Source organism: Neopelma chrysocephalum, unplaced genomic scaffold, assembly GCF_003984885.1.
Source record: "Neopelma chrysocephalum unplaced genomic scaffold, ASM398488v2 Primary Assembly neopelma1_26, whole genome shotgun sequence".
Lineage (NCBI taxonomy): Eukaryota > Metazoa > Chordata > Aves > Passeriformes > Pipridae > Neopelma > Neopelma chrysocephalum.
In genome coordinates, this window is record NW_020897695.1 from 17,550 (window position 1) to 43,367 (window position 25,818).

At 39.4% G+C, this 25,818-nt stretch overlaps 1 protein-coding gene across 1 annotated transcript in view; it reads left to right on the forward strand.

Annotated features, from left to right (window-relative positions):
* Nucleotides 1-1,001: 1,001 nt before the first annotated feature.
* The window catches only part of STK31 (serine/threonine kinase 31), a 34,856-nt gene continuing 10,039 nt past the window's right edge, over nucleotides 1,002-25,818 (forward strand). The window contains 14 exon segments of the mRNA XM_027676102.1: nucleotides 1,002-1,039; nucleotides 1,394-1,468; nucleotides 2,802-2,901; nucleotides 3,775-3,855; nucleotides 3,857-3,934; nucleotides 5,364-5,548; nucleotides 7,485-7,606; nucleotides 9,580-9,682; nucleotides 10,497-10,656; nucleotides 19,512-19,633; nucleotides 20,206-20,267; nucleotides 22,823-22,925; nucleotides 22,927-22,987; nucleotides 25,511-25,627. Of these exon segments, the coding sequence (XP_027531903.1) occupies nucleotides 1,002-1,039; nucleotides 1,394-1,468; nucleotides 2,802-2,901; nucleotides 3,775-3,855; nucleotides 3,857-3,934; nucleotides 5,364-5,548; nucleotides 7,485-7,606; nucleotides 9,580-9,682; nucleotides 10,497-10,656; nucleotides 19,512-19,633; nucleotides 20,206-20,267; nucleotides 22,823-22,925; nucleotides 22,927-22,987; nucleotides 25,511-25,627 (1,407 nt within the window).

Consider the following 25,818-nt stretch of genomic DNA (forward strand, 5'->3'; position numbering starts at 1 on the left):
TGCTGTCTGGCACAGCTGGGCACTAATCCCATGAGTTCCTTCAGTTAGCTCCCTAGGGAAGGTCTGAGGCTCAACCATGACATAATGCTGTGTCATGGGTAGAATGGGAGCTTCAAACAAAGTTTATTAGAGAAGCCTTCCCGCTGAGTCAGGAGGTGCAGCAAGGACCCCTTGCTTTCTGAACTCCTGTTCAGAGAGGAGTCTAGTTGGGGCTGGATCCAATCTTAGCCCCAGACTTGGTCAACATTTAATGTCTAAACAATCATACAGATGTAATTTAACTTTTGCACAACTTTATTTCGCAGAATTAAGGATGGCAAATCAGATATATTTAATAATAATGGCCAGTCTTCGCGAACAAAGATTTGGGGAAAGGTCTTTTACCTTTCCAGCCTGCGCAATGGATTTTTTAGGTGAGACACAGCCTGCACTGAACTGAGCCCACCCTTTAATCCTAAGGTTCATCTGCTGGGGCCAAGCAAGCTTGGACAATGGCAGTGAGGTCCTCAGGATGTAGGTTTGTTTAGAGTGACCTTCTCATAGATGGATGGCCTCACAGGGCTAATGGGCTCCATCTGCCCGGGGGACTGGGATTCAAACCTGGGTCGCGGCGGTGAGAGTCCCGCATGCTAACCACTAGGCCACCAGGGGTCCCCTCAGATATATTTATATTAAAAATATTTATTACGATAAGGATTAGACTAAAATATCATAATCAGAATTATTTACTACACAGTATAGAAGCTATAACTACTAGTACAGTACAGTGCACTATTTTGAAGCAATATTGAAGCAATTATATTAAAACTAGCAAAGACAATTATTAAGTAGAGATTGGTGTTATTCACCCATACCAACAACCGTGGGCAAATATTTGCTCAGACTCACTCAAGTGGGGAATCTTTACACACACACCAAAAATGGACATGTTAGAAGACCCTGCTATTAGAAAGTGAGACTGGGCTTGACTGTCAGTCAGTGATTGATTGACTGTCAGTCAGATGTCTCCAGGCCAGCTGCGTCAGCTCAGCAGCTTTAGGTAAGTTCTCAATAGTATCACTTGTTTGTTCCTTTATCAGGCACTTTATCAGCTCTGCCACATCTTCACCTCACCATCAGAATGTTTAACTTTGCAGTTGATGAATCAGACTCATCAACAGATTTCAGAATCCTTTGTCACAGATAGAGACACAGAGTATGACAAAGGTAAAGTGGGGTGTTTTTTGAAACAAACAAGTACATAACCCTATGCTTGAGGAAAATTTATTTTTTTCTTTTCCTCAATATCACAGAATTACAGAATAGTTTGTATTGGAAGGGCTCTTAAAGATTATCTAGTTCCAAACCCCTGTCATGGGCAAGGACACTTTCCACTAGACCATGTTGTTCAAAGCCCCATCCAACCTTGCCTTGAACGCTTCCATGTTGTGGGCTGCCATGTTGAAGAAGCTGTAACATTTTGGGCACAGGTTAATTCAGAAAACTATTTGATTTTAACCGAAATGTTTAATCTTATCTCCTCCCCCTCAGCAAGTTTCTGTATAAGTGAGCAATTTCAGAATTGCAAGTATTATTATTCCCTTTTAAAGGGAAGTTTTAAACAGTTATTATTTTCTGAAATGTCAAAAAGAATTTTTATCCAGTGAACGCATGATGAATGAGAATATGTTGGACAAATAAGTTTGTAGCTACACTTTCCTGAATACTTGGTAGATCAAAAAAAAAATTGATAGCTAAAATATTTGCTATTGACTGAGGAATACTGTTCGAGGCAGTTGGAGTCCTGCTGGGGGTGGATCTCCTACCCTAAAAGTGTCAATTTTTGTGTAGATGGGCAGGAGGATGTTGGATGGGGAGAGTGAGAAAAAGTAAAAAACCCCAAACAATTAATGGTTTTCTTTGATGTGGGGCGTGCAGCAGGGAGAGGGGAAAATCCAGAAGGAGTACCACATCTTGCCTTTCCTGTTTGGTCTGCAGGCTAATCAGTGTGTGCATATTGGTCAACATCCCTGTAGCTTTGAACCAGTTGGTGGAGGTAATGCTCCTTGCCATGTTCCCAATAGGAATTTGGGAAGGGGGATCAAATTTTACTCATTCTGTTTATGGAATAGCTTTTTATAATAAAGGGATTTTTATATGTAATAGTCATGCTGAAACTCAGTTGCAGTGTTTTATTTAATGTTGTAAGGTACAAAAGTTAGGAGTGTGCTTCTAAGGTTAACTAAATGTTTGGTTGCACAAGTGTTTTCTTTCCAGCTCTGAGCTCTGGATCCTTTCCTTGGAGTTATGAGTAGAATGGTGTCTACTGAAAGCCATGTTACTGGAATTGACCTAGTTTAACAGTGGTTCAGATACTAAGTTGTAAGTTGAAAAACTTCTTCTTCTCTCAGCCAAACCAACACACAAGTCTTGCATGTAAAGAGAATGAAAGGTATGGCAGAGCTGTTGTCTCCTTTTATTAAGTAGTGAAAGAAAACAGATACCACATCTATACTAACATTTGTGAGGATTGGTAAGTAAGATCTGCAGACAGCTAGCTGGTAATTAAACTGTTAAAATTGTTCATTGCAAACTATTTCTCTGAGATACATTACCTGCCCAGATCTGTTTCATTAATTCTTGGAAGAAATTGAGAGCAGGCTTGCAAGTACACCTAAAATCATGAAGACTGAAAGATTAGGGTGGGGCATTACTTGTCTCAACAGCTGTGCAACTATTTTGATTTAATTTTTGGCTGTTATAAGCCATCACATATCTATTAAAAATGACAGTTAATAACTTTTATGCTCTCTCCACACTTTGAATGTCAGTAGATGTAATGACCTCTTGAAAATATGTTGTGTGCTGACTGAAGCTTGTCCTCGTACTAATGCAGTTTTTGACAAACCTGATTTTAGTAAGGTAAGTAGTTTTTGTATATGTGGGTTTTTTTCACCTGGATATTAAAGCTTTAATTCTATGCAACCACTGTTTAAGTTATTTTCTTTATCTTGTCTAAGTTCTCTTTAAGAACTGTTGGCTCTCCTAAAGAAAACACTTACTTTGTGTGAGCAAGTCTTGCTGGACTTCACACTTCAGTAAAATTATGGAAACACTGTTCTTTTTTTTAACACTCATGAAATACTACAATAACGTAATAAACAGAATGCTGAATTGTGTTTCTTTGTCCAGTATACTTAATGGGTTTTTCTTTCACAAGAGAGCAATGCTTTTTTCAGAGAAGTGGTTCTTTGCTCCATCTCAGGAAGCGTGAAAGATCTTTTAAAAATCTGTAATGTTGAATGTGCTGGATAAAGTACTCTTGAGAAGATAACCAGGATATATTTAGTAGCAGTTCTATGACAAACATCCAAAGGGAGCTTTTGGCTCTGATGGAAATGACCTGAAAGAGTTGCTAATCAGCATTAGGAGACTGATACAGAGGGCTAATAGTTCCTATTTAAAATTATCATTTCTAGACAGGCTGTTTGGCATGGAAACATTAGATTACATATCTGGCCATAAAAAGTCTTCTATATTGCTTCTTAACTGTAGCCTTTAGAGAAAATAATTGCCAGCAGAGATCTGTTTTGTTACTTAAAGTTTTGTCACTAAGCTTTTAGACAAGTACCAGCGTAAGAGATTTCTCTCAGTTCCTTCCTCTGAAGTGTATCTGGGCTTAGTATAGAAGATTCTGATCTCTTCAGCGTGCTTATAGTCTAGTAGTTGTCAGTGCACATTTCTGTAGGAGGTTTAAATAACCTCTGCTGATTTATATTTTATCTTATTATGCAGTGTCAGGTGTTGTACGTTGACTGTGGAAAATCTTAAATTCCGAATAGACCAAACACAGTTAAAATTCCACCAAACTTGCAATGTTTGCAGTGTTGATGAGAAGTACAGGCTCTGGGCACTGCACAGACCAGCTGATGAGAACTTAAACACGTGTGACCAGGTGAGTAACAGATTTTATTTTATTTGGATTACTTGACCTGAAGCAGATGCTGCCAAATACCCGCACAGTGTTCTCAGGAGGAGTCCTCTGTTTAACTATGAAGGCAGGGCACGCTGGGAAAGACCGTCTGATCTGTTGCTGTGAACCGACTCTATAAATTAAATGGTTTTGTCAAAAATGGTTCAGATTGTGCTGGGGAAGTGATTTTTAGAGTGCGCTTTTGCCATCTTCAGAGCCTCAAGTCTATTTCTGTCTGACCCAAGTTCTTTCTGGCACTAAGGAAACAAAGTACCCCTGTTTCTTTCCCTTCAGAGGAAAAACATACCTCCCTTGGTCATGGAACCTGTGATAAATTCACTTATATCTATGAGCTGCTTGAATGCCTGGGTGCTATGCAAACTTTTGGTTAAGAGAAAGAATAGCAGGTGGGAGTAGGAACACTCTTGTTCCTGGCCAGCATTGAACATAAAAGTCTCAGGACGTGATGGCAACAGGACTAGTAAGTTTTACCAGTGGTGGTCTCATTTTCTGGGACACCTTTGACAGTCATAGCATGCCACTTCAAGGATTGTCACTGGCACTGCCTGTGCTTCACTAGCCAGTGGCTTTGGAGCAGATGTTGCGGGAGGAGGAGGAAGCAGGAAGCATCTGTCCAGCTTGCCTTGTCTATCATATAGAAGAGATCCCAAGAGCCCTTGTGCATGGTCCTATTGACATTACTAAATGTGATTTCTTAAGACAGATAAAAATCTCTGTTGTCAATTCCCTGAGGTTTTATGTTTTTCTTTTTTTTCCTTTTTTTTTTTTTTAATAATAGTCCTTGCTGCTCGAGCTAAAGCTTTATTTGCTTGCTCTGTGTAGCTTTCCTGACCCTACAACTTCCATTCTTAATTTTTAACAAAACCAGCTTGTTTTCAGAAGTGATAGGGAAATAAGAAGAAAACCCTGTCAATAAAAGGTAACTTTCTTGCAGTTGTCTTGCAAAGATCTTGAATACATTCCCCAGTCTTTCAAAACTGTTTGGTGAAACTGATGTCTGCCAATTCTGGCATTTCCCAGTTTCTGCATGAGTAGTTTGAGTAAAGTAGATTTCTAAAAGAATTGGATAACCCACTTGCCAACTTTTATTGAGAGTCGATGGGACTTTGGACTTCTGTCAGTTATGATACTGAATTCTTCAAGGCTGAACATTGAGGGAGAGCTACTGATGTTGAAGTCCAGTCTGATGTTGACAGTGATTAGGTCAGGCACAGTTGTAGTTATACAGGTAGTAGCATTGTTTCAGAATAAATGTGTTGAACATAAGATTTACCTGTGCAGCTATTTGGGTTTTGGTTTTAAAGATGCCATCTTTTTCTCAGAAGAGAGATGGCAGATTTCAGCTTAAAGTTTTCAGAGTCTCCAACTTCATCATATCTTTATTTTAGAGGGGAAGAAGTTTTTGAGCAGCCTAGCTTTTGAAAAAGAAGTAAAAATACATCACAAAGCCAAGCATAAAGATGGTACCATTTTTGCCCAGGCAGAATACAAAAAAATAGATATTGGAGAAGAGGTGGTAAAGGCAGGGTTTACTAAAAAATACACATCTCCAGGAAACACTAAGGATGAGGAAAAGTAGCTGTCACACAAAACTAACATTGGAAGGTAGAAGTTTCAGTTCTACGGTGGGTAAACAGATCTGATTAAGTGCTGTACAGCACCCCAAGAGGATGCTCTTACCGAGTAGCTACCAGCTCAGGGAATCAGAATTTTACTGGAAACCATACATTTGGCCCAAAGCAAGCCAGTGGAATGTCACAGGGCACCTAGTGTGAGTGATCTGATTAGCCCAGTTGCCGGGATGGTGGTATATCAGAAGATGGAAGTGGGTGCCTAAAATACAAATTTAAATCCTTCTCTTTCCAGCATCAGGTAGTACTGGTACTCAATGGAAAGGAAATACATGAGTATGTGTGCGTGCTGTGGTGGTTGGAATTAGGACATTAATCCATAGAAAACTATGCTTTAGTAGTCTTGCTGCTTGGAGAGCTTGCTCTTCCTTGTTCGATTTTGAAAGACAGTTCTTATATATCTTAATGCAAGATTTTGAAAAGAAGGAAGGGGTAGCAGCTTGTAAGCAGAGAAGATACTAGAAAGCTTAGCTGAAAGTAAAGGTTGCAGGATATTGGGCCTCTAAGTAGATTTTGCAGTGATAGCCAATGCAGTGCTGCTTGTTTTAGCATCTGTGTAATTTCCATAGGCTTGTCCTTGAGCTTTTTTGTAGCTATCCCCTCCTTATTTATTTCTATTTAGAACTCACTGGACAAAAATATGGATTGTAAAAGTACTCTTACCTAGCAGGACAGACATATTATGGTGATTTATTTGTGTGGGAATGTAAGAATGTGTGCTTATAAGAAATAAAGCCAGCAATCACAGTTTGAAGTAAGCTTTAGGGGATAACGGTTTGTCTGCAACTTGTAATTACATTGACAAGAGGTGGTGGTAAGTTGGCAGATACAGTTGTTGTCAGAAATCTTTTTAAAGAGACTTGTCCTGCAGTTGCTAGGATTGCCATGACAACGGGCTGCTGAGGAAAATGTTTGTGGGTGGGAAAAATGTTACTTGGCATTCAGAAAGTTGAGATGGTGTAAGAAATATAAGGTTCTACCAAAAAACTTATTTAGAATTTGCCAGTGTTCCATAATTTGAGCTTCTTGAACATTTTAAAGAATCATCTGAGGGCATGCCCTCCCACATATCAGCACAGTATCAAAGTCTGTTTTACAGTTAGATCATTTAGGCAGGTCTATGCTGTTAACATATATAGTAATATGAAATGAGGTGTTCTTCAACATATTCCAACTTTACAGTGAAGTGCCTCATCCTGAATTATATCAATACCTTGATCTGCCCTGTTTTTTGAGCTACAAGTATGCTGTGGATCTGATTTTAAATAAGGAAGAGGGCTTTTTTTCTTTTTGGCACACAGTGTTGAGGCACTTTTGTGTATAAAGTTGTCCTGACCGGCCTGAGCAGGAGGCAGTCAGGAGATTCGCTGTTCCATTTCTGTATGTTTTGCACATCACAGGCATTTTTGGGGTGGTATGCCTGAGAAGGAAACAAGCTGGGATGTAACCAAAGCCGTGCAGGTGAGGATGGAGTTGATGTGGGATCTAGTGGAGCTTTGGTAGTGTACGGTATTGTCACAGTACTCGGAAACAGATGGCTTTACATCACTTGTCTTTGTTACAAAAACAATTTTTAGGGTATAGATCCCAACATTAACTCTGAAGTGCTTTGGCTTATTTAGTAGATAGGAGATTTGAGTTACAATGGACTTTGACTTTTGTGGGTTTGTAGTGTAAGTGTGCATTGTAAGATGTAAGTGTATTATAGTATGGTTTTTGGATGGAAAAGACTTTTCAGTTAGTGATGGGGAAAACATACAAAGGGTTGTCTGCAAATTATGTGATTTTTTTTTTTTTAATTAATTCATCTTAATTAATTTTTAAAAGGAAAATATTCTAGCTTCTACCTGACTGCCAGACACCAGCTTGGGACAAATAAGATCAGATCAGAAGCTGTCTGAAGAGAAACAAGTTCTCGGAAGGAAGAATATAAATCTCTTGCAGAAGCAGAAGAAATTAGAACTGAACGTTCAAGAGCTGAAATGTGAACTTCAGGTATACGGCAATGCAAAGTGGATACTTCTCACTGCGAGTGTTTCTGACAATGCTTCTGTCTTATGGTTTCATCATACTGCAGTTCAGCTGTGAACTGTTCTTTGGAATAGAGAAGGATTAAACTGGTTGAGTGAAGACTTGTCTTGGCCTGGTGCAGGGAGATGCTGTCAATATGTGTTAGCACAGGTTTTTCAGTCCAGGTTGGACCTGAGCTCCCCTTGGTGTATGTGCTGGCTTGCCACCATACTTGATGCAACTTCTGGTTTGTATGAAGGTGTTCAGGTTAACCACTTGGTGATTAAAAACTTGCTTTGTGTGTAAGGGTGTGATCTTTGCCTTTCTTTTTTTTTGTTTTTTCCTCATTTAGAGGGAAAAACAGTTTTCTGTGTGTGGGGCTGAAAATTTGTAAGCATCACAGAATCATAGCAGCTGTGGAATTTTAGAACTGCATAAAAATCAGTCTTTCCTTAACTGCTGCTTAATAGAAAGGATGCTTATGTTTCTTTCCAGGGGAGATTCCTAGCATTATAAGCAAAGCACAGTACTTAGTAATAGTTACTGGTAGGCTTAAAAAGGCTGTGAATGGTTTTAAGTGTGATAAACAGCAGAAGTATAAAGAGATTGTGTGAAAAGATGTTATGTATGCATGAATTCGAAAAATGTTGTGCAAACTCTTATCCCTACAGATATGAATGGAAAATCTTCCATTTTGTAAATCCTTTTGACATCCCCAAACCCCAGATTTGCACACAGCTATTTCTTTTCCTTGCGGACTAAAACTAGTCATAACTAGCTTTTCTACTTGGTTAACTTCTCCTAGAACATCTATTTTCTACATAAACTAACTTGTCATTGCACAGATTCTGCATCCACTGAAGATATGATATTTGTTTCTATGCAAACTAAATTAATAAGCAACAGAATACATGATTGCAGCTAAGAAAAACCATTTAAATGCAAGAAAATCTTAGAAGCATTTCTTACATATAGTCTGATGATTTTTAAAAAACACCCTGTTTTCTACAAATTTTAATTTCTGTTTTGTGTTGATTGCAAGTAAACTATTTGAAAAGAAAAGGTTATGGATATTCTTTTAAGTAAGAAAATATTTCCTCCCTGCTAAAAACACTATGGTAGGCAAGGATTTATTTGAGAAGGGTATTGTGTGGTGGTGGCTTTGAGGGGTACTTCAAAAAACACCCTGCTGTCATAAGACTTTGGATGCATATCTGCCAATACAAACCTATTTATATCTCTATATGTTTTTGTTTTGTTCATTTGTTGGCATGTCTGTGTTTGTTTGTTTTTTTAATATCATGTAAATGAGTCTGAAAGGCTAAAAACATTTACAGTCTGTTTCATTACCCAAAGTGCAGTTTATAAAAACATCTCTGTGGAATTAGAGCAGGAGTTTTCATATTTAGGTTGCCCCTGGAGGAATATAGCCTCGTGTGGTGCTTGGGCTTTTTTTTGGGTCAAGAGTATTCCTTACTTTTTCTTAAGGATACTCCTTGTAGGAAGGTCAGGCCAGTTGCAGGTAAAATGAGAGGTTTGCTGCACTATTTAGAGGTGTGGCTGTGATGGGAGTGAGGAGTTTAATGGGACCCTGGACTTGATTTCCCTGAATTAACGGGTAGGAATTTTTCAACAGGGGAAGAAAAAAATTCCATGTTGTCTGAAGACTTGCTAGTAAATGTGGAGTAATTGAACAAATCCACTACTGAAATGAGAGGAATAAAATTAACTATTAAGCCCTACAAAGCTAATAATAAAATTATTCTCATTGGTTTGTATGTCTTTCTAGGCATTTTGTTATTAGTGTTTTGAGGAGGGCCAGCTCTGTGTGTGTTTATCTCTAGTTTTCAAAAGTCTAAATTGTGGTCTTCATGTTAGTCAGCCTTGGCTGACTGTTGTGACTTTTGATCTGTCTTTCCCTGACATTGTTGAAACACTGCTCCAAAAATAATAAATAATTCATAGAGAAGGAATCATCTAAGAAAACTGAAAGCTTTGAACAACGCACTTACATTGGAATGAAAACAAGAAGTTTAGCTGTTGGGGTGAAGGCACTGAAAAAAGTTAGGTATGTATTTTTTTTCTAAAATAATATTATTAATCATTGCCTTGCTTATCTCTTGAAGCCATGCATGCTTTTTTGTTTCCCAAAAGTTTTGTTTTCTTAATTTTCTAAGAAAAATGCAGTGTTCTATGAAGAGGGGAGTATTTCCCAAAGCCATGGCTGAAACTTGCATGTTTTAGGAGCCAACACTGCAATTTGCATGATCTTTTTCTCAGTGTTTATCAGATAACTTTGCTTCACTTCTGTCCTTTTACCATCACTGTAGCAAGAAGAGTTTTCGATTCCATCTTCAAGGAAGACGCTAATTAGTAAATTGTTAGAAGTAACTGGGTAGTCAGAGTTCCTTGCATATCTCTGTTGCTGGGAGAGGTGTATATCTTTGGGTAACCCAAATTACCCTTCTACTTTTAAAGAGACAAAAGTGCAGTGGGAAGAAGACTTGAAATAGAAGTGACCATCATCCCCTTAAGAAGGAATGTGTAAATTGGTACATGTGTTTGTGGAAGACAAGTTAAAAAAAATACCAAGGGAGGAAATAGAACAAAAGGAAAATTAGGAGCAGGAGGGAATTTCCATGTACAGTCTTGTCAATACTGAGGTATCATGAATGTATTCTTGATCCTTCCTCACTTAAAAAAAAAAAAAAATTAACAGCTGAATGAGACAAATTGCTGCTGTTACTTTTTGAAAGAAATGAAGTTATTAACATGGCAGGTGCTATCTCAAAATCAAGAGTTCTGAATAGTGTTAATTTTTAAACTGCCTGAGTTGTGAAAAAAAAATTCTTGTACAATGTTGTTTCTTCCTTATAACTTAGGCACATAAAAAAGAATAGTCATTTTGGGGAGCAGCTCTCACAAGCCGTAAAAGTGGTTACAGATGTTTCTCTCACTGTTCTGTGTTCCTTGGAAAAGCTGCAGAGGATTTGGACAGAATATGACTTGGCTTAAAAGAGGATTCAATTATGCAGAAATGTGGTAGGTTGAAATTATTTTTTTTCTCAGAAGCTATAATTTGACAGCTATTGACAGAGTATTTTAGTCTTGTAAGTGTAGCTGGACAGCATGAGCACAGCACGGAAACATTTCTGCTTTGCTAGACAACATTGAAGGCTTTGCTACCTTTGCCACAACTGATGTATTTGTGGCAGGTTGTTTGGGGTTTTTTTTGTATATATGTGTTAAACCTACACTTTTTGACACCCTTGATTTTACAAAGAAATATAAGGAAATCAGAACATGGTAACTTAAAGGGTTCTGTGCTGTAATAGAAAGCACATCGGCTCTGCAACTGCGTTGCCTGTCTTCAAAACCTCTTGTAGCAGCATGCAACTACTTAGTGTAGTGTGTGCTTCCCTCCTATGGAGAGCACAGGGGGGAGCGGTGTGGAAATGCGGTGCTATAGGAAGATGGACTTGTACAGGGGAAAGCTGCCATCTAGTGCAACTTCTCTGGAGCCACAGATCTGAAGGAGCCTGCGTGGGTGTGCAGGCTTGGCTGTGTTGCTGAGGATGGGTATGTGCTGCTTTTGGGAACGGGAAGTGTCCTCGGTCTGTGGCAGGATTTGTGGTAAGGCAGGGAAGGGATGGTAGTTGTGCACCTAGGAGAATGTGTTGTGGCTATTTTCAGGTAAAACTTAAACCATTTTAAACATGTTTGCTTAAGAAGCTTTGTTGTGTTAAAATGAATTTAACAGCTTGTGAAGTGGAATAGAAAACATTGAGCCATGAGGAGAACCCAAGTAAGTTCTGTTTTTGTTGCTTGTGCATGGAAAACATCTAGAGCATGGCATACATTTGATTCCTGTTGGTGAAAAGAAATTCCTTTGTTTACTAAAACCCAGGTCAAATGTTTAAACTTGACCACATTGAGATAAGCATTAATAAACAGATGATATTTTAATGTTGCTTCCTGTATAGGGGAGTAGTGTGCAGAAGAATAGCTAGGTTGTGAGTTACCCAGGAGGCAGGGCTGCTAAGGGATTCACTTGCACAAGTTTTCCTTGTACAAATTTCTTGTGTAATGATTCCATGTGAGATAGTAGCAATTGTAGTTTTCTGGAGATTACATGGGACTGTAGGAATAGATACATTTCCGGAAGAATTTGTAATGGGAAGTTAGAACTCGTTTCACTAGGACGGCTTTCTGCCTGAGGTGGTGCCTCTTTCTCAAAGGCAGTTTGTATGCTCCCCCTCCTCTCCCCGCATAACAAGAGAAGTTCTCAGCCTTGCTCTTTGGTATGCAGAGAGATAACACGTTTGTAGACACGTACAAGGCCTCCTTGGGCCAGAGAGAGAGTGGGGGAGAAGAGGGAGAAGATAGAAAAAGCCCGAAGGAGGAGGGGCTTTGCCTTTTGCACCTGGGGCCTGATGCGTGCACGATCTTAAAAAAGTGATCCTTGCATCTGAAATAAACCTTTTTGTTTAATCCTTTCACTGTCTTGGCATTCTTGGGAAGAATACCTACATATGTTTACCTTACAGGATGATTGAGCTCAGTGGGGTCCATAAGTCCGATTGAATAACAGCCCATAAGTAAAGCAAAACCATGTTAGAAATCGCTTTCACCCCACTGGACAGTTTTGCTTTGACTCAGTTGAGCTGGAGATTGAGGAAAAGAAAACTGTTAATGTGGACCAAAGTTAGGACGGATGCAGATTCTGTGGTGTGACTAAATAGTCTCAAAGGTATTTATTCAATAGAGGCGATGGTTTCCTTGGTGCCATTCTGGTGACACTGTGTGTGAGGTATTTTGGGCTTGTGGTTTTGTTTTGGTTTTGCGTTGCCAACCCCAGCAAGCAGCATTCTTCCTTGACAAACATAACGAAGAAGTGTTTCATTCTTGAAGACTATTTGAGTGATGGACTAATTTCTTGGAATATGTTAGACGATCTGGACATTGTCTCCCATTTCAATTGTGGATGGCTAACAATGAAGTCATGTCTGCATGATGAGTTGTAGTGTGTTACACTGCCAAAATACTCAAAATACTGCTGAAAGGAGCTTACAGCACTTTGCTGCTTCTGGTAGCTCCACAAGTGTTGGTGTAACCCTCTTGTGTGATCAATGTGGCCTCATGTGTGGCTTAAAATCTGTTTTTGTTCAGAAACCAACCCCCTCCACAGTCCTCCAGGCTCCCCCACCCATTCTGACATTATTCCTGGTTGCCTAAGATAAGGTGGAAAGGAATGGTGGCATGAAATCGTAACTTTCCAAGAACATGCTGTTGTAAAAAAAATTCCTGCTATCTGAAGTAGGGAAGTTGTCATAGCAGTGTCACAAATATTTTAAATCAGGAAAATTAAAGAAGACAGGAGTTCTGCAGGATGTCAGGTATCCCCCAGAGTGCCCAAGTGCTGCAAGGGGTATGCAAGTGGGAACGTGTTTGGAAGTGTAGAGCTCCCTGAAGAATAAATGTAGTTTTCAAGATAATTAGGTAGCAGCTGGAAGCAGGACATCTTAAGGGTCTTGTGGAGTTTGTTTTAAGTATTTTGAAGTCTTTGGCAAGTGAAGGATACAGAACAAGAGTTTTATTGGCATCATGCTAGTCTTGCAGTGCCACACAGATTACAGAATCACAGAATATGCTGAGTTGGAAGGCACCCACAAGGATCATCGAGTCCAACCCTCAGCCCTGCACAGGACCATCCCCAAGAGTCACACCATGTGCCTGACAGTATCGGCCAAATGCTTCTTGAACTCTGTCACACTTGGTGCTGTGACCACTTCCCTGGGGAGCCTGCTCCAGCACCAACCACCCTCTGGATGAAGAACCTTTTTCTAATATCCAACCTAAACCCCCACTGACACAACTTCAGGCCATTCCCTCAAGTCCTGTCACTGCTCACCACAGAGAAGAGATCAGTGCCTGCCCCTCCTCTTCCCCTCACAAAGAAGTTGTAGACTGCAATGGAGTCTCCCCTGAGTGTCCTCTGTTCCAGGCTGAACAGACCAAGTGCCCTTAGCTGCTCCTCATACGGCTCCCCCTCAAGGCCCTTCATCATCTTCATCGCCCTCCTTTGGACACTCTCTAAGAGCTGGATATCTTTCTTATATTGCAATGAAAAAACCCGACACAATATTCAAGGTGAAGCCACCCCAGTGCAGAGCAGAGTGGGGCAATCCCTTTCCTCGACCGGCTGGCGATGCTTTGCCTGATCCCCCCAGGACACGGTTGGTCCTCCTGGCTGCCAGGGCACTGCTGACTCATATTCAACTTGCTATTGACCAGGACTCTCAGGTCCCTTTCCATAGCACTGCTTTCCAGCATCTAATTTCCCAGCCTGTCTGTACATCTGGGGTTGACCCATCCCAGGTGCAGAATCCGGCACTTTCCCTTGATGAACTTCATCTGGTTGGTGATTGCCCAGTCCTCTAATTTGTCGAGGTCTCTCTGCAGGGCCTCGCTGCCTTTGAGGGAGTCAACAGCTCCCCCCAGTTTTGTGCCATCTGCAAACTTGCTCAGTATCCCTTCCAGTCCTGCTTCCAAGTCATTTATGAAAATGTTAAAGAGCACAGGGCCCAAGATGGAGCCCTGTGGAACCCCCCTAGTGACAGACTGCTGGTCCTGTTGCCAGACCCCATTCACTATTACCCTCTGTGCTCGACCTGTGAGCCAGTTGCTCATCCACCACATGATGTGTTTATCCAGCTGTATGCTGGACAGTTTGTCCAGAAGGATCCTGTGAGAAGCTGTATCAAAAGCTTTACTGAAATCCAAAAAGATGACATCAACTGGCTTCCCCTGATCAACTAGGTGGGTTACCTTGTCATAAAAGGAAATCAGACTTGATAAGCAGGACTTTTCTCTCATGAAGCTGTGCTGGCTGTGACCGATGACTCTGTTGTCTTTCAGGTGTTTTTCAATACCTCCCAGAATAATCTTCTCCATAGCTTGAATTGAGACTGACAGGCCTGTAGTTTCTGCCATCCTCCTTCTTGTCCTTCTTGAAAATTGGGACGTTTGCCAACTTCTTGTCATCTGGGACCTCTCCAGATTCCCAAGACCACTCAAAAATCATTGAGAGAGGTTTTGCAATGACATCAGTTAGCTCTTTGAGGATTCTTGGATGAATCCCATCGAGCCTCATAGACTTGTAGGGATCCAGCTGGAGCAGCAGATCCCACAAAATCTCAGGTTCGACTGGGAATTGATAATTCTCACAGTCATGGTCCTCCAGCTCACGGCACTGAGACCCCCTTGGTCCATCATCTGAGTTGAAGACAGGCAAAGAATGTGTTAAACACCTCTGCCTTTGTCTGTCCTTGTTTGCGAGGTGACCATCCTCATCCTGTAATGGGCTGATGATATTTCTATGCTACCTATTGCCATTCATGGCTAGGCTTCACGAACAAAGATTTGGGAAGGGCTCTACCCACGTTTGCTACAAGCGTGCTGGTGGCTAAAGAGGCCAATGCGAGATAGACAAGTCTGGTTGCAAAAGGCACAGTGGAAAGACGCCTTGGATGGTATCGGCAAGACACGATTCTTTCTGCATTGTCTTTTCTCAATAGAGGAAAGACAAAAGACAACTATTGCCATTAATGTATTTGAAAAAACTTTTTATTGTCCCCCACATTTCTGGCAGCTTCAACTCCAGCTGAGCGTTGGCCACACAAATTTTCTCCCTACAGTGGCAAGCAGCATCTCTGAACTCTTCCCATGTCACTTGACCTTGCTTCCACTGGGCATACACCTTTCTTTTTGCCTTATTTCCAAGAGAAGACCCCTGTTCATCCAAGCGCACCTTCTGTCTTGCCTGCTTGATTTCTGACATTTGGGAATTGCCTGCCCTTAGGAGTTCATGTTTGAAAAGTGACCAGCACTCATGGGCACTGGCACCTGCAAAAACATTTGCCCAGGGGACCTTACTTAGTAATTCCCTGAGCAGCCTGAAGTCTGCTCTCCTCATGTCCAGAGTTGAGGTTTTGCTGGCACTTTTCCTCCTGTCAACAGGGATTTTAAAGTTGATGGCTTTGTGGTTACTGTGGCCAAGATGGGCACCAATCTCCACTTCTTTCATGAGATCCACTCTCTTGACAAGCAGCAGATCAAGGAAAGCATCTTTCCAAGCTGGCTGCCTTATGACCTGTTCCATAAAGTTGTCATCCAGGTTTTTAGGAATCTTCTGGCCTGGGTTGTACCAGCTGTGTGATGCTCTCAGTTAATTTCTGGCAAATTCAAGTCCCCCACAAGGACAAGGGCACTTGACCTGGAAGTTTTCCTTAGTTCCTCAAAGAATATGTTCTTCCTCATCAACGCCATCATCCTGGCTGGGAGGTCTATAGCAGACTTCCATGATGACATCCATGTTATTTGTTTGCCCCTTGATTCTTACCTGGAGGCTCTCAACTGTGCCAGTGCCAACTGTGAGCTCCACACATTCTAAGCTTTCTATTACACACAGTGCCACCCCTCCGCCTCTCCTGCCCTCCCTGTCCCTACAGTGCGCAGTGTAGTGACTTAACTTTTTATTTTGCTGAGAGTAGTTTTGATTTTTTAGAATCTCTTTTCTGTGCTGTACCATGCCACAGAGTTTTGGCTACTGTATTTTCAAATACAAGAAATGTCCAAGATGCACACAGTACATGGTGTGCTTGTTAGTCTGCCTATCATACCTGCTTAAATTATACTGACTATAGGTTGGCTAGCAGACATTTTTGATAGTGCAACCAAGTGTGATGATGTCACTGACTTCGTTTCCTGCTCAGTTAAAATGAAGTACATGTAAATCCAGTGTACAGGAAGTCCAGTGAACCCAAACAGGAAGTCCAGTGAACCTGAACAGATGGATGAAATAGTTGGCTATTAAACTAAAGCAGAGTGTTTAATTCTGCTCAATCTGTCAACCTAGCTGTCAAAATTGGCTTTACTAAGTTATATCTTGTTGTTCAGTTGCCTAAGCATTGTGCTCTTCCCTTAACCTCCCTGAAGCGCTGGTGCCCTTTCTCACTGTCACAAGGCTCATTTATTTTTAAGCTCTTGGAAGTGAACATCTTTGCTTGGGGAAACATAATGCATCTCAAACAACTATCCCAGGTGTGAGTACACCCAATAAAGTTTGAGTGCAGAGTAAGTGGCATTATTTCAGTTTTCATTGTCTGTGTTTTCTTAGTTGGTTTATGGTGGTTTAACTGTGTCTCTCCTAGATATTGTCCCAAAAATGAAGATGGAAGACTGGAACTTTTTTTTTAATAAAGTATTTATGGAAATGCTTAAAATACATTCAAAACTAATAATAGAATTTTATGTAAATTCTGTGTCCAAGAGGAATGTAGTGGTGATGATCATTTTACCAGCTCTCCTACAGAAGTATTACTGAAAGAATGGCAGCTTTACAGATGAAAAAACAGGGGTAATTAGAAGTTCCCCTGACTGCAGTGTAAGTAGGTACTCATAGTGATAAGGTGTAATATTCATGCTGACTTCTCAGAAACTGTAGTTAGTGTTATATGGATGTGTCCCTTAATTTGTGATTTCAGTTTTGAAACTTATTGGAGACTGTAGTGTACATATTCAGCTTTTTTTTTTTCTTGGTGACAAAGAAGAAAAAATAGTCATGCTAATGTTTAGAAAAGGGGAACTATTCAGTTGCTCATTAAAAAAAAAAAGTGGGGGTTGCTGGGATAATTTGAACAATTTAAGGATGGATGTTGATGCCAGACCTTTCTTTAGCTATTCCATATACTGCAAAGTAGTAACTTGCACTAAAGGGAGCCAAAAACTGCTGTTGTGGACTTTCATTAGAATCGCTATACTTATCAGAAACAAGATGGTGAGCCAGATTGGAAGTTGATATTACTAAGTCTGGTGGTTGGTTGTGTGGTGGTGTTTGTGCAGTTGTGTTGTGAGTTTTGTTGTTGTTGTTTAATGAACTAAATTTTGTAATTTGAGAAGCCTTTAGTCTGTTTTAAAGGAATTTAATTGTAATGTTTACTCCTGTGAAGAGCTTGCATCTTTGTAAAGCAGACTATTAAAATACTACTTTACTGCTTGTGTACTTAATGCTCTGTGAAGTTATCTAATGGGCATTATCTGGGCCATGTACACAGGTTGGAAGGAGATTTGTCCCGTGGCTCCTGAGCCATCTGTTGAGCTCCTTGATAGTCGTTTAGTCATGTGTAGACTGTTAAATTTTCTCTAGTGCTTTAACTGGTATTAGCTGGAGTTTGGTTGCCTGGTTGAATCTTCTGCTACATTAAGTGTCTATTGCTCTAGTTTTTGAAGTAACATTCTGTAGAAGTCTTGGAAAGTGTTCTTTATGATGAGGGGTCCTTATTATTTTTTATGCAGCATGTTACAGAATTGGTTTACAAACTAGCTCTTGCCTTATGCACAAAAAACAGCAGGAAGTCTCCAATGATGGCCAAAAGTGCAGGAGGGCCTATTAAATCTTTTCTGTTGTTGTTTCATGTTTTTAAGTGCTAAAGCAATACATTCTGTTCACCTTCTGTAGTTCAACTTAATCTACTGATTTTTATTATCCAGGCTATTAATGTGTGGCTGAATTACAGCAATTGTTCAATTGCTACTCTGTTTATAAAGCAGTGTGTGCTACAACTTGGGGTTTTATTTTCAGTTGGAGCTTGTCCATCTTTCAATTTCCAACCACTGGATCTCATTCTGTCTTTGTCTGTTACTAGTAAAAGATTTCTAGTCTATGGTGGATACTTAAAAATTGCTGATTAAGTCCATTTCTAAGATTTCACTAAATAAACTAAACTGAAGACCACATTTGAACCTGTGTTTGTGTATACATACTGATATTACAGATACATTTATATTATATATTTCTTGTTAGTAGGAGGTGTTCATTTGACTGTTCTTTGGCTCCATGGTATTAGTGCTATGGTTAACTCTTCTGTTGTTTTCTGTTTCCTCACTAATAATTGCCCTCCGCACCAGACTTTCCAAGGTTTTGAAGTGGCATATGTGTGCGTGATAGGGAAGGGAACACATATCAGGACACCATGTTATAGCTACTTCAATCACTTTATTTTTTTTTTTTTATTTTTGGAGATGGATGTAGAAGGAAGTAGCAAATCTTTACAGCAGGTCCATAAAGCTGCAGCTGGATCTTTCATGTTCATATGTGTTTTCATATATCTGTGGGCATGTTGAGTTAAATCACTCTGAAAAGAACATTGCAAGCATGCTTCCAAGTATGGATTTTTAACTTCTTTCATCCATTTCAAAAGGTTTGGTTTTGGTAAGTCTGATAGGTATGTTGTCTGTTATGAATATGGGGTTCTTCTCCTATTAGCAGAACTAATCCTGCCAGTCATTCAGGGGAAGCTTTGTTTTGTTTTGTTGCTAGAAAATTATGTTTAATTTAATAATTTTTCTGCAGATAATCAGTAGGGAGTTCACAGTTCACCTGCTTTTCCTACTAGAAGACAAAGATTTTTTTATTCTAGAGTATTCTTTTCTAGTAAGAAAACTTTTGCAGTCTGATTTTGTGGATGTAATTTTGGATGTATGAAAGTGTGGATAATCCAAATTCTAATTTCTGTAATACAATCAAAAACTACAGGACAACCAGGACATTTTAAATCTTCAGTGGCAGTTAAGATTCCCACTGTTATCAACAGTCATGCAGAAACTGTTTCTTTAGTTTTCTGATCATGTAGTCATATCTTTACACTGTGAAGGGTGCTGTATTTGTGCAAGGTGGTCATGCCATAGGAGCGGAGGTTAAAAAAATTAACTTTTTCACTCATTCCTAGTCAGGCATGTATTGTGTTACTCATACTTCGCAAGGATTACTGCTTTTTTTGTATCACTTTCTACATTCTTTGGGTGAGAGTTGCTGACTTGCTTTTCTTTCTGCATAGGATGAAAGAGATGAATTGATTATCAGGCAAGATGAGGCGCAGCAGAACTTGTATTCAGTAGTTAAAGAAATAATTTTGGAAGTGGATCAAGTGCCCTCTCTGGGCCCTCAAGAGTGTTACAGGTAAGGAGATTGCTTTGATCAGTATAGATTCTGAAACTCTGAGAATCTGTGGAGGGTGTTTCTTCAATGTTAAGCATTTTATAGTTGGAGACTGACAGCAGCAGATGAAGTTTTAGGTAACACTTCCAAGGTAAGTTGTACATCTGACTCCTGTAATACTTAATTTACTTGTGATCTTGGTCTCCTAGATGTTTTGTTTCTAGAGGCAAATTATTATCTAGATCCTGGATTTAGGGAACAGCTTTTCCTTTATGGTACTGTGTTGGGTGATTAACAAGACTTCACTAAGCACAGAATATTTACTAGAAGATGGCTGTTAATGAGAGAACCTACAATTAAAAAGTCAATGCAGTTATCCTGTAAATTGTGGTAGTGTGTTGTGTGATTTGATTATATGCTTTCCTACCAAGAGTCTCTTTCCCTCTCAGACAACCCAAAACCAGAAAGTAAGGATGTAGATAGGGAAATAGGCTCTGTAGAGGCAGTGAGGACTTTTGAAGAGGACTTTGCCAATAGAAGTGTTACTGGACTTTGCTATTAGAAACAATTTATTTTCTTCTTTTTAACATCAGAAATATTACTTGCCTTGATTTTGACTGTGCAAATGTGTATGGAGAGACAAAAAAGGATGTTGGTATTTGGGCAGCTTGTCTGTACAAATTCCAGAGATTTATTCATCCACACATATATGAGATTGAATTCTTGTGAATAATCACCAAGATTGCAGTCTGCATATAAGTTTGTATAAGACTGGAGCAGCATTAATAAAGTGAAGCATTCAAATCTTCATGGAATTATTCAATTTCCAATGGAATTATTTTTCAATGCCATTAATAAAATGTTTCATACTCTTTTTTTTTTTTTATAGTCTGATATACAGATTGTTATCTAATTGGAAAAAGATACTGCATAGGTAGCATTTCATGGTTTTTTATCACTGGGGACATTGTGAGAGTCCTGCTCCTTCAGATAGAGGAAAGTTGTTGTGTGTTGTTTGTATATTTTTTTCTGCTTTGTGTTAGTTTTGGGATATTTGTGTGGTGTTTAAAGACTATACTGTGTGAATCCACTAGGTGGTAGGCATCAAGCATCTTCTACGTAATTGTACAGAAGTGAAATTTTAAGAGTGTTTTGAAAATGTTTGAAGGGGTACCGAAATGCTGCTAAGTGTGTTAATTAAACGTTGAGCTTTAGCTTAACTGTGTCCATGGTCCTCTCTTGTGTTTGGAGCTGGAAGGCCAAAATAGCTTTCCCATATAGGGAAAGTGAAATAAATGTTTACCAAATACTAGTGAGAACCTTGTTTGCAATTTTATAGAGCTGAAGTGGTCATGCTGTGCTGTCCTAGAGAAACAAGTATTTTTCCATATCTCTCAGAGGAGAAATTTGGGAGCTAATGCGCCTCTCACTGAGCCTGTGTATTGCAAACTCTCTTCTTCATCAGACATCTCTTCTGACTTGTGTTTTATACCTTCTGGTGAGAGTTGTTGTTGGCCAGCTCAAACAGCTTCAGCCACGGTTGGGTTCACCTGGCTAGGACCGAAATAACCAGTTGATAAGCTCCATGCTTTCCAAGTGACAATACTGCATTGCTTGAGAGGAAAGCTGAGAGTGGAAGTATACACATAAATTACCCTAAAGCAAACTAGGGTGTGAGCTGAACAATTGTTATCTATCAGTAAGCAAGTCTCCTTTGCCTCATGGATAGTGTGTAGTAGCTTGTTCTGCTCCCTTTGAATTACCAGGCTTAGAGATAGTGGCTGGGACAAGTGCACATAGGCCACTGAGCCATCTTCATATGGTAGTTTGTTATCCTTCTGGAAACTGCTTCTGTATCCCTATGCTGATGAAGTTGCTAGTGTTTTAGAGAAATGCGTTTATAGTATGAAAAATAAATGGGATGAAATAGGACCTAACTTACAGGATTCTTTCCTTGAAGACAGCCTGATGGAATATGTGCAGATACTGTCCTGGTGTGACTAGTGCTATTATTTTTGTAAACAGACTGTGATATTGGATATGAAACTGTTACTGAGCAGTTTTCTCTGCTCTATTACCTACTTTTGTTTGCTGTTAAATTGGTTGATTTTTTTCCTCCCTCCTTCAGACTGTTCCATTTGAACCTGGCTTTTACCTTGCTGTGCCATTTTTCTGTCTATGTGTATCCTGGTGTACTGAATCCCGTCTACTCAGAAAAATGGGAGAGAATTCTGTTGTGCACTTGAATGATTTCAATAGCTTCCATAAATTTAGCACAAACCTTTTCCTGGTGTTTGCTTGTAGACAAGCAGATTTGTACAAAGCTCATGTCACTTGGCTCAGTAGGAAATTGCTGTTGAAACAGTCTATTATACTGAATGAATGTTGTTCATTGTAGTAGCTATTGTTGTGAAAGTTGTTTTGTAATTTTTATAAAATACTGTTCAGTGGAGGATTGGGTTTTTTTTGTTTTGGTTTGGTTCTTTTTCTGGTCACTGTATTTAGTTAATTATAATGTGAGGAAATTCTTATTCTTTTGGCCCCAATCTGAACTTTTGCTGTGGTGTGTCTGTAGTGCTGGGTCTGGTTGCAGGATCATCGTGTGTAGTCCTACAAGTCAATTCCTGACCTTCACAGTACCTGCAGCCCTCAGCAAGGGGAGTCCATTGCTGCCCCTTTCCAGCTTCTGGTGGTAGTGTCAGTCATTTTACTTGGTGTTCTGTTTGGTTGCTCAAGGGTCTAAAAGGTTCCTGACAAGTGACTTTACATTCAGAAGCATTCCTCGGCTGCTCACCTTATTTCTTAGTACAAATTCACTTTGTTTTCTGAAGTTGAGCAGCTCTATAAGGAACATTATATATTGAACCCCATTTTGTTCTTTATCCTGATGAATATGACTTTAAAGTCCACAGGGAACAAGTAACTAGAATACAAACGACTACTTATGAGCTGTTAAGCTTTTTGTGGTGCCTTTTTTTTCCATGTTTTCAAGGAACAAAAATCAAACTCTATGATCTCTGAGATCCTTTTCTGCATTGCATTTTCTGGTAGACATACTGGCACTTGATCTCAAAGGAAAGTGGAATGTAAAATATACTTCACTGGACATAGAAAGAGACCTTCGTAGTAAAAATAATTTTATACCAGCAGATAGTGCTAACTTTTTCTATGTTAAATATCTTGATTTTTGTAGGTAATACATGGTCACAGAATTCACTTTGTTTGCAAAACTGTTTTTGCTGGATTTACTTGAAACACAGGAGCTGACAACTTCCCTGGAGATGATATATGGTCAAGAATCTGAAGCATATGACCCAGGAGGTATTTCAACAGTTCTTTGAGTGGAAGAGTGTTAAAACAAAGAAATTAAATTGTGTCAGAAAATAATATGGACACAACTATGCAAATTCTTGCTGACTGGTTCAGTGACATCTTTAAGGTAATGCAAACAGTCAATCTTTCTTGTTGGTGAGCATGATGAAGTATGACACTGTCTAACCAAGGTAGTGAGGAGTAGGCATTAGTAGGGCCAACTACTTATGGCAGGGAGATTGTGCATATGAACAGTGGCTCTAAGCAACAGTGCTTCAATACAGTGGGAAAGGTAATGCATTGAGGAATAGAGTGTTACTTTACCTTCACTCTTAGTGCAGTGAGCTGGAGTTTATACAAAAGATGTCCTTTTAGAAGAAAGTATAGATGTCAGTACTTTTATGGAAGTATAACTTTGGGTGTGCTTTTCTATCTGTTCACTGTGTGACTGAAGTGCTTTAATTAGTCCTTTCAAGAGACCTTTGGATAGAAAAGTTTCGGATTTTAAAAGGTTCTAGTTCATAAATGCCGCTGAAGGTGGCGATGAGAGATTGGCTGCAAAGAAACAGCCAATCTGACTGGATGTGATGTAGGTGCAGGCTGCAGAGAAATATACAATAGATTTTTTTTCCTCATTGAAATATTGAGTGTGGAGAATTTGTGCAAATAAATTGTCTACCATTATGCAATACCATTCTGATGCTCTGTGTCTCTCACTCTGAGTTGTAGGAGGTTTGGAGCATTGAAGTTGGGTGTGGGTTATTTCCTATAAAAGGAGATGGGTGGTGCAAGTGGATCACCATCCACTGAGTTCTGCTTATAGAGAAAATGAGAAGTAAGAAGGTAACTGTGACTTTCCTGTCTCTGTGCTTAATATCTATGTTTTTGCTCAGTTTAGGACTCCTAGTCTTCCTGGAAAGACTGTCAGCTTCTCTCTCCCCATTCCTGCAGGCCCAGCTTCCCTGATCTCCTTGTCACACTCGCATGTAAATGTTCTCAGTTTGTGTCAACACAGCCTTCCTGCCCATGTGAATTGTACGTAATGCAAAAGGGTTGTGCCCTTTCCTAGTGTATAAGTTTTCTGCTCTTGCATTTCATTGTACCCAGAGCATTTACTGTGGCCAGATGCTGTTATGAGTATCAGTGTTCCTTGACCAGATGATAAATGCTGTTCAGCAGCAGTGTAGACTTGGTGCATGTCATGTGGAGTACAGTGTTAATGAATATAATTACTTACAGATGTTTATAATCATGTCAGGTATTAGAGGGGGCAAACAAAGAGGCAGGTGGGTTTCTGTGATTGCAATTCAGAGTGCTATTCTGCATGCATGAAAGTGGCTCAAGTTTGTCAGTATAGTGATGAACTTTGGTTTACTTATTTCAAATCTGAACTTTTCTGCAAATGCTTCAGAGGTAGAGGAAATGTACAGACTTTTGGCATGGGTTGGTAAAGCACTGGTAGGTAGACCGAGGAAGAAATTTTCGTTTATCCTTCTTAATCCCTTTGACTTGTGATATGCAATTTTTTTGTTGCAATTTAAGTTGTACCTCCTTTAAAAAAGAAATAGTGAGCAATTGTGTAAAGAAATGTTTCTTTGAAGTGTTTGCCTTCTCTTTATTTTAAGTAGATACTCCTTTTCCTCTCTTTCTGAATCCAAATTAATCTCCTGTAGCATCTGTGAGAGTATATATAATAGGAAATGGGTCAACGGCAGACAAGGAAATTTTCAGAGCCTGTATAACTCCTTTCCAGTATACAGCTCCAGGCTTTTGGAAGAAACATTGTTTGAACGTGCACTGTTAAAGTTTGTTTGTTTTTTTTTTTTTAGCTCCATTAAGGTTAAGACAATAAAATATTTCCAAGTATTTAGTGGAATACACAAGCTTGATAGGTAAACGAACAAGGTGGGGTTTGCAGGTTTCTGTTATGACTGGTATCTTGCATGTCAAATACAGGACCATATTTCTTTTTTAATTCTGCTTGCCATGTAATATCTCTTTTTCTGTAGATATGAGCAACAAAACTTTGCTAAAAACAACATTCAGTGTGATTATAAGCTGATTTTACTGATTTTTCTCTGGCACCTTCTGCACCTTGTATCTTGAAGCAAAGTTATTTCTGACTTTTATGAAACCACTTATGGTTTCCTGGTGAAATCTTTAACCTTATTTCATACTTGATAAACTGTGAAATAGATCTCAGGATGTGTCTTTATGTCAGGCTGTACCATATAGGAATGGAAATCTCATGTACCACTGTGTGGGCAGCACATGTTGATTTTTGACATGAAACTCAGGAGGATTTGGATTCTTCTTCTTTGCTTTCATTTTTGATAAAAACAAAATGAGATTAGAAAAATAAAACCCAGTCAAGGCAAGAATCAACTTTATTTTTGCCTAGTGAATCTTAATTCTGTTAGTTCTAGAAATTGGTATATTACTCAAGTGTGAGGTGAGATCTGACGCAAATCCTGATTAGATTTCCAGTAGCGCTAACTCTTTGCATTTCTTACTTGGTTTTGCTGTCTGCTTGCTAATTTCTTATTTTCAATTGCAAGGCTGATTGTTTCTTTCTGCTCTTTGAAGTGTTGTAATCTGATGTTAGAAGCATTTTGTGATTTAGAGGAAGTGGTTGGCAGTGCAGATTAAATTCTCAAAAAGATTGAGTTGACTGTTTCTGAAGAACTGGATATAGAATTAAATGTAACTTCTAATCATGCCAGCTCTGTCACAACTTTTGTATATTTTACACATATTTGATTTCAGTTTAAAACTTTTCTTAATGTATCAGACAAGATATTTGCCACAAGGCAGCATTTTTTTTTGATTTTGTGGAAATGTGATAGAAAGCCGCTTGGGTTGCTCCCCAGAGACAAAAGAATGTATTTTCCAGG